Source organism: Poromitra crassiceps (assembly GCF_964638095.1).
Source record: "Poromitra crassiceps genome assembly, chromosome: 10".
Lineage (NCBI taxonomy): Eukaryota > Metazoa > Chordata > Actinopteri > Beryciformes > Melamphaidae > Poromitra > Poromitra crassiceps.
This window is the reverse complement of record NC_139631.1, coordinates 35,442,558-35,455,509: the sequence shown is the minus strand read 5'-3', so window position 1 is coordinate 35,455,509 and position 12,952 is coordinate 35,442,558. Positions and strand designations below refer to the sequence as shown.

Sequence of the window (12,952 nt, the reverse complement as noted above, 5' to 3'; positions counted from 1 at the left end):
ATCGACTACTGGTCATGGCATTTCTGGAATATCATGGAATGTGGAGAGGTTTATTTCAGGCGGGGAATTTGATTGGTTCTCTGAGGAGCTCAGAATTTTACAAAAGCAAAATGCATTTTACAGCTTGCTCCACAGATCCATTGCATGAGATGGTTTTCAGCCCAACAACACTAACAAACGAGGAGCGTTTCAGTCATGGAAGCTCTCCAACATACTTGTGAAAAGTCATGGAATTCATAAAGGGGCAGTGTAACTCCCCCCCTCAGTTAAATTAAAAACATGATCATCACCAGATTTGCAGTTAGGAGGGTCTCCAGCACTGATATGAGCATGATATACGCAAGATGTGGGATGCCGTGCTTTCATGTTTTATTCCCTATAGCCCGGGCCAGAAAACAGTCAGCTGTCAGTTCCGAGTGGAACTCCAGGTCCCGGGCGGCGCAAACATGGACCCGAACACATTGGAGACAGACACTCTTCCCCGTTCTCGGGGGGGGGGGGGGGGGAAAGCTAAAAGTTGTATTTGTTTAACGAATTGCCTCGTTGTTTACGCTGCGGTGACGGGCCTTGCCTTTCAGTCTGCAGTCCTGGTTAGCCAAGAGGAGAGTGGCACATCATTGGCTCGTTTCATCTCTGATTAAGACAGATGTTGTTTTGCTGCCTTGTCACAAGTGCCTTAACCCTTGCCACGTGAGGATAGACAGAAAAGGCCGAGCATCAAACTGGACTCTGTAACAAGTCTCCTATGTGAAATGACTAGGTCTAACCCTTGATGAAAAGCTGTCCTGGTCTGCTCATGTCGACAATGTAGTAGCAAAAATGGGGAGAGCTGTGTCTGTTATCAAGAGATGTGCCTACTTATTGAATGATCCCTCTAGAGCACAGGTAATTCAAGCATTGGTGCTATCTCACTTAAGACTACTGTTCGATGGTATGGTCTCTAGTGCAACTAAGGAAGACATTCATGAGTTACAAATTGTTCAAAACAGAGCTGCTCGCCTTGTTCTGAAATGCCCTTACAAAGCTAATGTTAATGTTATGCCTAGTAAGCTTCAGTGGTTAAAGGTTGGGGATAGGCTTTCTTATAATCTTCTCTCCTTTTTTCATAAAATTTGTATACAGGCCAAGCCTACATCTTTATACTCTAGGATCTGTCATATTGAAGATATTCATGATTATTCAACAAGACAAGTGTCTAGGAGATTACTTGTATTGCCTTCCACAAATTTAATATCTACTCAGAAATCTGTTATGTATAGAGCCACTGCATTATGGAACAAGCTTTCTGATAGTATGAGACACACCCAGTCTTTAAGTCTGTTCAAAAAACATCTCAAAAAGAGTCTATTGATTGAACATTGGTTCATGTGAATCTGAATTTGGTGTCGGTGTTCGTTTATTTTTTTTATTTTTTTTTAATGTTTATCTGTAAACTGTTTTAATCAAAAGCAACCACAGTTGGGTTGTGGTTATATTTTAAGAAAGCTTACATAGCATTACCTCATTTCTTTCATGATTTAAGTTGTACAAACTGTATTCGAATAATTGTATCTATCAAATGTATGTCATTTTTTTTTTACTTTTATGTTGTGGACCCCAGGAAGAATAGCTGCTTCCATGTGTGGCAGCTAATGGGGATCTAAATAAAGAATAAACAATAAACTCTTAGCGGGTTGCAAACAAACCATCCAACCGTTACCGCGAGCGCTGTGGCAGTACTTTTGTTGCCGTAGAAACAGGTAACATCTGCAATAGAGTTCACGGCTGCGTTCCGGGGTTCCCGGGCGCACTAGGGTATTCAGTTAAGTAGTATGGCTGAACACCCTGAATAGCCTCCACTTCGCTGGGAACTACTAGCCGATCGGAATGTCTTGTCTTGCCAACAGAAGATAAGGCCGCCCGCCACCATCGTCTCGATTTCACTATGCTAGTTTTGACTTGACTGGGAATGGATGGACACGGTAGCGGTGGGTGTTTTTGTAGCGCTCGGTGAAGCTAGAAGGGCCTGTCTGTTCTGTTTGGAGAACAGCACAGTAACATTTTCCAGCCTTATTAAGTGTTGGTTTTTCAGTGCCAATTTTTTTTTTTTGCTGATTGGAGCGTTTGTTCAATCTGATATGGCGTTACATTAACGCGTTGGCGGGTGTGTGGACTTATATAAACATTGGCATTCGTGTTGAGTTTTACCCTGTCAGAGTTCAATTCTGACGATTTTGCTGTCATAGATTAAAAAAAAAAAATTGTTTTGCTTTTATCATCTGCAATGTCGGCACTTAACAATCTGCAGACTGACCTCTCACTCCGTGGGTGATCATGGAAAACCACGGCCAGGCCAGAGGAATGAATCAGTGACTTCTTTATTAACCTGCGTGGACCAATCATGTGTCAAATATCCTGGCTTTGGCAGCCAATTAGCATTTTTGTCCACTGAAAAGCCGGGTTCCTGGAAGCATCGCATTGCGAAAGGCCTGTTCTCACTTTAGTTAAGTGTTACGTTTTTTTTCCTTTTTCTTTCATAGTAATAATAATGTGTCTATTGTTTGATGTCCCGCGTAATCGCTTCCCTCCAGTTACACGAGTACATTTGACTTTTTCCCCCCCGTGAGACTTCATCCTGATAAAAGCAGAGAATGCAAGACAGCATTTTGATTACTATAGGTGGTTGGATGTAGCACAATCTGGCAAGAGGTGTTGCACTAAATAGCGAGGAGGGGGAGAAAAAGTGCTTGTTGTGCGTCTCCAAGCTGATAGAACAGAATCACGTTACGTTTTTGGCTTTAGCGCTTGCGTGCGTGCGTAGGTCATCTGGAAGAGTTCCAGGTCACTTTTTTTTAGTGCAGCACTCTGGGTTCCCCCGGTGGTCACTAAAGATAACCGAGACACTTCCTGATTTCTCAGAGATCCTCATGAAATTGTACGCCCCCCCCCCCCCCCCCCCCACACACACACACACACTCTCCACCTCCTATTGCTGTCCCAGCTGGTGACGGATTTACGGCACATCCCACTCAACACTTTTGTTCCCACCGCAATTTACCCCTGCGCTTAAGGGTTTACGGTACCTCATTGTCCCGAACAACTGCAGCGCCCTTCAATTAAATGTCTCCTCTGCCACTGACAGCTCACTTTGTTGTCGTTGCCAAATTGCTCCATCCCCATGCCGATGCAGTAAACAAGGGGGCGGCCCCCCGCGCGGGGGCACTGATCGCCGAGGCTTATCGGATCAGACGCGCTCCATTATTGTGAGCGGAGGGACGGGTGCACGCCCTCCCCTGCCGGGGGGTTTACGACACCCTGGAAGGTGGAGGTCCTGTCTCTCTACCTCTTAACGTGGGCCAAGGGGTCAGGGGGTCAGGCCGTAAAGTTAAAGGGCGCCTTTTTCCGCCATAGTTGGACATTTAGAAATAGCATCGCCTGATATGCGGTTCAACGGGGAAATTTATGCGCCCGTGTGAACGTGCCGTCATAAACATCTGAATCTGTTTTTTTTCACCGCTGGAAATGTTTAAAATAGACATCAGAAAATGCCTGTTTGAGTAACGCTCTCCGAGCTGGCTAAAGAAACGCACGCTGCTGGATTGCATTCCGTTTGATATATTTTCAGCTCAGACTCGGGAGAAATTGAGACATGTCTATAGGAAAACTTTCAAACCTAAAAGTCAACTTCGATGGTTAAAAGATGTCTAAACTGCAGCTTGGATGCATAAAGAAGTCTGAGATCCTGATTGGGCTGTTTTATTGGAATTAGAATCCTTTTAATCACAAACGGAATAACAATAGTGACTGTACAGTAGGAGCATATGAGCTTGCAAAGGGACTGTGCCAGACATGCCAGGATAACAAATTGCATATTCTCATTGTAGTTGACCAGATTTGTGTGTGTGTACCTACTTGTACTTTTTCAGTAGCCTACTTAAGTCAGTAATTTTACTTTTACTTCAGTATGTTTTGACATAGACTAAGTATTGTACTTTTCTTCCCCAGGCATGTGAGGGAAATGTTAAATTCATCCATGAGTTAACATTAGCCAAAAAGCAGCCATTTGTGTTAGCCTTGCCCTCGTTATTGTCTTGCTTGTTCACTAGCGTTGCTAGCTAGTTAGATAGCTATAGCAAAAGCAACATCAATGCAGTAACCTTTACTCTGAGTACATTTTAAATTAGCTTTTTACTTTAGCACCAGTCATTTTACCAAGTCAAATATCAGCAAAGTAGCAGCATGTAGACTACTTGAATAGATTATTTTGCTACTCTTGTACCAGTACTAGACCACCTACTGGATGGATTTTCATGTTTGGCTTTGCAGAAGTGAAAATAGTTATTTCAACATGTCTGTAATTACGATGATAGTTATGGGTGTCTGTGTACTGTGACACTCTGGTGGTGGAGGACCTGTAACACTTGATTTGATATGGGCGTTACTGGTTACTGTGACACTCTGGTGGAGGACCCGACCGTAACACTTGATTTGATATGGGCGTTACTGGTTACTGTGATACTCTGGTGGTGGAGGACCTGTAACACTTGATTTGATATGGGCGTTACTGGTTACTGTACACTCTGGTGGTGGAGGACCTGTAACACTTGATTTGATATGGGCGTTACTGGTTACTGTGATACTCTGGTGGAGGACCTGTAACACTTGATTTGATATGGCCATTACTGGTTACTGTACACTCTGGTGGAGGACCTGTAACACTTGATTTGATATGGGCGTTACTGGTTACTGTGACACTCTGGTAGAGGACCCGTAACACTTGATTTGATATGGGCGTTACTGGTTACTGTGACACTCTGGTCTGTAACACTTGATTTGATATGGGCGTTACTGGTTACTCTGACACTCTGGTGGTGGAGGACCTGTAACACTTGATTTGATATGGGCGTTACTGGTTACTGTGACACTCTGGTGGAGGACCCGACCGTAACACTTGATTTGATATGGGCGTTACTGGTTACTGTGATACTCTGGTGGTGGAGGACCTGTAACACTTGATTTGATATGGGCGTTACTGGTTACTGTGATACTCTGGTGGTGGAGGACCTGTAACACTTGATTTGATATGGGCGTTACTGGTTACTGTGACACTCTGGTGGTGGAGGACCTGTAACACTTGATTTGATATGGGCGTTACTGGTTACTGTGATACTCTGGTGGAGGACCTGTAACACTTGATTTGATATGGGCGTTACTGGTTACTGTGACACTCTGGTAGAGGACCCGTAACACTTGATTTGATATGGCCATTACTGGTTACTGTGACACTCTGGTGGAGGACCTGTAACACTTGATTTGATATGGGCGTTACTGGTTACTCTGACACTCTGGTGGAGGACCCGTAACACTTGATTTGATATGGGCGTTACTGGTTACTGTACACTCTGGTGGAGGAGATTAAGAACAACACGAGGTGCAAAGAAAGTTCAATGCAGTCAAAGGATTATGTCCTTTCAGGGGTGGGCTGGGCCCTCTCTTTTATGACTCACTAATTATCAGCGCTGCCCATTTTGATTCCAGTGCGCACTAAGCCTGCTCACAGAGAGCGTTTCAGGGACTGAAGACAGAGGATCACAGTCTTAATCCTAACCATGTGCACTGTTAATACTGGGAAAACAGGCCTGTTCTTTTCTAACACGTTAATCAGCACTGGGAAGATTCAAAGGCCATGATGGAAGCGATGCAACCTAGAGCGCTTTCTTGAAGTGGCCATACAGGTTTCCAATGGGTCCGCTGCCAAACATGCTGACTGTGCTCAAAGTGAGTCAGCAGGGCTTGTGTGTGTCTACCCCTCTGGCTGTGTGGCTGTCTGAAAGCAGTGTTGTTGTCAAGTCACTAGTATATCTCGAGTCCAAGTCGAGTCTCAAGTAGGGTTGTCAAAAGTATCGATAGTATCGATCGATACTGAAAATTTGAATCGGATACAATACTCATTTGCAACAGGTATCGATAGTATCGAAAGTATCAATACTAAAAAAAAAAATTGATACAATACTCATTTGCAACAGTTTTGATACTATCAGTGCTTTTTTTTTATGAAAAATCACTGATTTTCCCCTCCTTATTATTGGGTATCTGTTGCTTCAACAAGCTAAACATGTTCTGGAGTGGCGGTAATATGCTGTCCAAGTTCAAAGTTGTATCAGGCCTAGATTATGGAGAAGTGTGCGTCTGTCCGTCCATTAAGTTAAGTTAAGTTAAGTTAGTTAAGTCAAGTTAAGTTAAGTTATCCTTTATTTATCCCCTTGGGGAAATTCATCCTCTGCATTTGACCCATCCTCTACTAGGAACCTTCCTAGAACTAGGAGCAGTGGGTAGCCACTGTGCAGCGCCCGGGGACCAACTCCAGTTATTTTGCCAGTACCTTGGTCAGGGGCACTGACAGGAGTATTAACCCTAACATACATGTCTTTCTTTGATGGTGGGAGGAAACCGGAGCACCCGGAGAAAACCCACACGGACACGGGGAGAACATGCAAACTCCACACAGAAAGGACCTGGGACGGACCGGGGTTCAAACCCGGGACCTTCTTGCTGTGAGGCAACAGTGTTAACCACTGAGCCACCGTGCCGTCCATCTGTCTAATGTTATTTTTATGCCACTTGATGTGTCATCATCCCCCCTTCCCGTGGTATCGAAAATGGTATTGAGTATCGATATTTTCCTGGGTATCGGTATCGAAGTAGAAAATCTAGTATCGTGACATCCCTATAGTCTCAAGTCCCCAGTGTTCGAGTCCGGGTCACCAAAAAAGAGTCTGAGTCGAGTACGAGACGAGTCTAGTCCCCATTACCTGAGTGCGAGTCGGAGTCAGAGTTACTGAACACAAGTGTGACTCCACAATGTAGGAACACACGTGCCTGCCCTTTGCACGAAATCGAATAATGCCACGGTATTAATATAGCTGTCAATATCTTATGCCAAATTATGACGGCCAATTACAAAAAATGAAGAAAACAAAACCTGTCTTTATCAAATAACAAGTCTGAGTCCTCGTCTCCAACTTCCGAGTCTGAACGCATGAATGCTCGAGACCAAGTCCGAGTCACGAGTCGACTCGACTGCAACAGCGCTTGAAAGGTACGAGGCAAATATCAGGCAAACGACCCTTTTTGATCAGCTTCGATCTCTCTCGTAGAGAGAGCAGACTTCACGTTGTAGCCGTCCCTGCACCGGGGGTCACAAGGCCTTATCTCCCACGCCACTCACTGCGTTATCTTGACAAGAGCTCAGTGCGTTACATTTGACGTCATGTTACCATGTCACAAGGTCACACATCACTGTCAGTGGGAAATGAGGAGGCACACAGTATGTGTGGAGGAGGCATCATGGAGCTTTGGACCACCAGAGGCTGACTCGTGCTCTGTCTCCTAAGGGGGAACCGGAGGAAACAGAGAGCTTAGAAGGTTAAATGGAGTTTAGTGAAAGATCAGACATATTAAGGTAAAGGGGGGGGGGGGGAAACAGCAGGAGATTCAGAAAGGAGAAGAAGGCAAAAAAGAAAAAGGTGTTATCCAGACTAGTGGTGCATACCGATGCCAGGTTTGCACTGCCAATGTGAATTCTGATGCTAACATTTTCAGGATCCACTGATACAGAATACCAGCCAGATATGTTACTTTTATTGAACAGTATGCTATTATAGACCAGAGGTTCTCAACCAGGGTCAGAGGGGGTCCCCAGTCAATTTATTGATTGTTAAACCTAAGTATTATTTCTTAACACAATTACAGATTGTGTTAACATCAGAACACACACAAACTCAACACAACACACACACACACACACACACACACACACACACACACACACACACACACACACACACACACACACACACACTGGTATGTCTCTACATACTCTACAGATAGAAGTGGGACAAATAAAAATGAAATGTTCTCAGATTTGGGTCTGAGATAGAGGCTACCAAATCTCATCACATGGGGGTGCTGGCCCTAATGTGCACTAAATTTGATATGAAAATGTTTGAGAATCACTGCTATTAGACACTATTAGTTTCAGTTCAATGGACAAACTAATGGACAATCTGTTATTCTTCATTAGACGTAGCATGTTGATTTTCTGCCTTTTCCACATGTCCGGCCCCCAGGCCCTTAGCTTTCTGACAATGTGGCCCCCTGAACAATATAGTTGAATAGCCCTGAGAGTTATCAGGCTTTAGCACTGTATCAGGAAAGTTCTCTGATTTGGGTATTTATTTATACTGGATACCAGTTTGCTGATACTGCGTCCCTGAAGAGATTTGTGACGTTGCAGTCAGTGCCTCAGTGGCTCAATGCATTTCTATCAAGTCATCTGTCTCTATACAGCAGGGCATATTAGCTGATGTTTTCCACCCAGGGTGGATGGCTTTACGGATCAAGGCTACTGAAAAGGGAGGAGGAAGGACGACCATTATATGTTATTACAACATTCTTTACAGAACTATTTGCAAATACATTTTATTTTGTTTATGCCAGTTGTGGTTCTGTTGTTGAGTGATGTTGAGTGATAGTAGGCTCCATGCCAAACACTTAAGCATACACTATGTGGAGTAATAGAGCAGAACAGTCACATGACTGACTTTTCGTGACGTTTCCTGCCCCAGAAGTGAGTTCCCCGTTCACTTTGCTGCATAGACATTTCGAAAAAACCTTATATAACGAGTTTTACGGCTGGAACCAACCCGTGACCTACTGAATCGTGAGTGGCCATAAAACATTTGGTTTGGCGCAAAAACAAAAAATAACAAGCGGGGGGTGGGGGGTATCGAAAATTAGATTAGGGGTAGTAGTAAATTGGCAGTTGGCAGTTTTGTCTAGGAATCTGGTCAAATATACATGAAATATCATTTTGTTTTGTTTTTGTTTTAACTACTGGCGGGGAACTACTTTACCTGTTTCCATAGGGCAATGGGGGAAGCTGTGCAGCTAAAAAGAAAAAGACATCACTTCGCAGTGAATCAATGTGTGGTTGCTCACCTGGAATTCCACTATTTCAAAAGTCTGAAGTTCTAATAATACTCCTGGCTACATCAGTGTTTAAATATAGGAATCTACAACTTTTTATAGGCCTACTAAGGTCAGTCTTCTTACTTAGGATAATGCTTGTCACCGACTATCGCTCAACATAGTGTATCCTAGGTGTGTATTGATTGAAATAAATTGGGTGGTTGTCTGGAGGTCAGAGAGTTCAGAGTTGTGATTGGTTGTCTGAAGGTCAGAGAGTTGTGATTGGTTGTCTGAAGGTCAGAGAGTTGTGATTGGTTGTCTGGAGGTCAGAGAGTTGTGTTTGGTTGTCTGAAGGTCCGAGAGTTGTGATTGGTTGTCTGGAGGTCCGAGAGTTGTGTTTGGTTGTCTGAAGGTCCGAGAGTTGTGATTGGTTGTCTGAAGGTCAGAGAGTTGTGTTTGGTTGTCTGAAGGTCAGAGAGTTGTGATTGGTTGTCTGAAGGTCCGAGAGTTGTGATTGGTTGTCTGAAGGTCAGAGAGTTGTGATTGGTTGTCTGGAGGTCAGGGAGTTGTGTCTGGTTGTCTGAAGGTCAGAGAGTTGTGATTGGTTGTCTGGAGGTCAGAGAGTTGTGATTGGTTGTCTGAAGGTCAGAGCGTTGTGTTTGGTTGTCTGAAGGTCAGCGAGTTGTGTTTGGTTGTCTGAAGGTCAGGGTCAGGGAGTTGTGTCTGGTTGTCTGAAGGTCAGAGAGTTGTGATTGGTTGTCTGAAGGTCAGAGAGTTGTGTTTGGTTGTCTGAAGGTCAGGGAGTTGTGATTGGTTGTCTGAAGGTCAGAGAGTTGTGATTGGTTGTCTGAAGGTCCGAGAGTTGTGATTGGTTGTCTGAAGGTCAGGGAGTTGTGTCTGGTTGTCTGAAGGTCAGAGAGTTGTGATTGGTTGTCTGAAGGTCAGAGAGTTGTGATTGGTTGTCTGGAGGTCAGAGAGTTGTGTTTGGTTGTCTGAAGGTCCGAGAGTTGTGATTGGAAGCTTGCTGGTTTAAATCAGTGAATAAATGAAGCTGTCCCTTCTCTCACACAACTAAGCATGAAGGTTGCCATGAGCCAGACCAACTCCCAGTCACAGAATCTAGATGGATTGTTTTCCCACACCGTATACTTTCACTGCACGACAGGCCCATTTCTCTTTATAATCCCTCTCCCCCCGCAACCCCTTACTGAATGACATGAGCATACTGAAGAGATGCTGCTGATTTGCCACTGATAGCCGTTAGCAACCCGAAGCTTGTCATTTTGCTAGCATGCTATGCTACACAAGAGGGATTACAGTGCATGACTGGGATTGTTGTACTGATGAAATATTAACCGGCGCTCCTCAGTGGCAGGCGATGGCCTTAGCCCAACCGTTTTGCACAAGACGCCACGCACCCGCGAGGCACGAGGTCATGTCCACAACTTATGTGTGTTTTTAGTTGCGACCAGCAGCTCTATAAGTCACTCTGTCGGTCGGTCCACAAAAGGTTCACCGCCCTTTAGCGGGCACAGTTTACACCCTATAGGCTGGAATTTGGTGTGTGTGTGTGTGTGTGTGTGTGTGCATGCGCATGCGCGTGCGTGCAGTGTGTTTGTGTTCATGCCAATTGGCTAAATTGCAGTGTGTGTGGGGGGGGGGGGGGGAGTTCAGGAGGCTGAAATTTGGCATGGAGGTCGAGTGTGTGTGTGTTTATGTGTGTGTGTGTGTGTGTTTATGTGTGTGTAAAGATGTGTGTTTGTGTTTAAGCAAATTGGCTTAAAGAGGGCAGTGGGTGGGAGGGGGTTGTCGAAAAGCAGGCTGAAATTTGACATGGAGGTCGTGTGTGTGTGTGTGTGTGTGTGTGTGTGTGTCTTTTAACCCACTTTCCCCCTTTCCTCTGACTGCAGCTTTCAAGGCCAAAATCAAGGAGGTGAGACGGGAAAACAACGACCGCAAGGTGATCCTGCAGAAGAAGAAGAAGATGTTGAAAACGGGGAGCCTGACGAAGAAGGACCTGCGGAAGCTGTCGGTGTACTTGAAGAACGGCGCAGACTGCCCCTGCCAGCAGCTGGACAACCTGGGCAACCAGTATCTCATCATGGGCAGGAAGGTGGATAAGCAGTACCTCCTCACAGGCATCCACAAGTGGGACAAGGGCAGCAAAGAGTTCAAAAAGGCCATCAAGAAACTCAAGACCTACAAGTGTCCCGCCTTCGAGAACGTCTTCAAATAATACGACCTGCCCCCCCCCCCCACCCCCCCCCCCCCGTTCCTTTGTCTGCATCTCATCCTACATAATGAACTTGCACAACCACAAAAACCCAAAACTTTTTGCTTTATATTGTTCTATTCATATATCTATATATCTTTGTATATTTTACCGATATACTTTGAAATCTCCATTTGTCCATTTCGAGTTGAACGTGGCGATCGGTGACACCAGAGTTTATAGGGTTGCGTTGCCCCCCCCCCCCTCTTTTTTTCTTTTTTCGTAAAAAAAAAGGACATTGTAGTAAAAGCCCTTCCTCACTGAAATCATTTCCACTATAATATGTATGTAGATACTCGTGATACATCTGAGACAGGTCGGCGGATTTAGCCGAAACCGCTGAAGTTCCTCTCGCTCTGATCATATAATAATAGATCATAGAATCAGTGATTAGACTACAGAATTGATAATTACAGTTTTTTTTTTTTTTTTTGTTTAGCTTTAAAAGCCACACTGTAGGGAGCAGCTTCAGATAGGGTAGTTTGTTGAATAACTTATTGACACTAGTATGATAGACTGCTGCCGCGACCCGATTGTTTTGTCAAATTAATGACTGCACTACTGCTAATTTTGATAATTTAATTTCCAATTGCCTCATTCCAATGACTATATTTGACATACTTTTTTTAACTTGAAAAATCATAACCACCAATACACATCCACAAACAGCTTATTAGAGTTCGTAAATCTACTCTATTATACACATCAGTATAATATGTATTAATAACAATATAACAACTACAGTCCAGAACAAAACAATGATTAGTTGTACTAGAGCTAATATCTGATTCTGGTGCAAAATAGTCTGATTTCTTATCATGTATCTTGTCAGCTGACATTTGGCCAAATATATTATGTTTTGTTTTTTGTTTTGTTTATACTTTTTTTTTTTAATCGTTCTAAATACAGTCTAGCTGCAGTAATCACTATATCTGTCAGTAATGGTGTTCTTTCCGTCTTCTAAAACCGGCTTGTAGTCTCACATTATTAAAAGTGCAAAAATTGTCCGAGTGCAAAAAAAAAAGAAGAAGAAGAAGAAGCCAAATCTGTGTTTTGGATTGTTTTTGCTCCATGTCGCTGGTCCATTTTAGCACTATTTTGTGTCATGATTTGAATGTGAGCGGTGCATTTTCTGCCTGTTACATGTACATACAAATTTTACATAAATACGGAAAAAAGAAATGGTGTCCCGAATATCATTTTGTTTTCTTTTATGGATTTATATAATTTAGATGCATGTTTTTTTCTTTGGCTGTCCCATTTTATAAAAGAACATCGATGCTCCATGAATTTGTTTGCACAGCCTCCCTGTATTGCAGATTGCTGAGATATTACACCCAATTATGGTTCTCTCACAAAAGTGAAGCCAAATATTAGTAAATAACCTAAATTATATTATCCTCCACTTTGATGTGAAGAGATAGCAATATTTGTATGGACTTTTATACAGATTGGTTCAAAAACTACACGAAATATAATGATTGATTAGGCCTATAGGCCCATGCTTTTAAATGACACCATGTGTAAAAGCCTTATAGCTTTGTAAACAGGCGGTATTAGAGTATAATCTTGTATAAATAAGGCCTTGATTGTACTATTGTAGTTTGGCATCTCAGAACTGGCTTGGAAAGACCTTGTGATCACTTATCACTCTGTGTAAAGCTTGATTTTACGCTCTGCTAGCTGTGATGTATTGTCTGGTGGTGCTGTAAAAAACAAAACAAGCGGGGG

The 12,952-nt window shown here is 43.5% G+C and overlaps 1 protein-coding gene across 1 annotated transcript in view; it reads left to right on the top strand.

The window, feature by feature from the left end:
• The window catches only part of sfrp1a (secreted frizzled-related protein 1a), a 23,269-nt gene extending 10,916 nt beyond the window's left edge, over positions 1-12,353 (top strand). The window contains exon 3 of the mRNA XM_083644042.1: positions 10,860-12,353. Coding sequence (XP_083500168.1) covers positions 10,860-11,185 — 326 coding nt within the window. The 3' untranslated portion in view covers positions 11,186-12,353. The remainder of the gene's footprint in view (positions 1-10,859) is intronic.
• Positions 12,354-12,952: the final 599 nt, after the last annotated feature.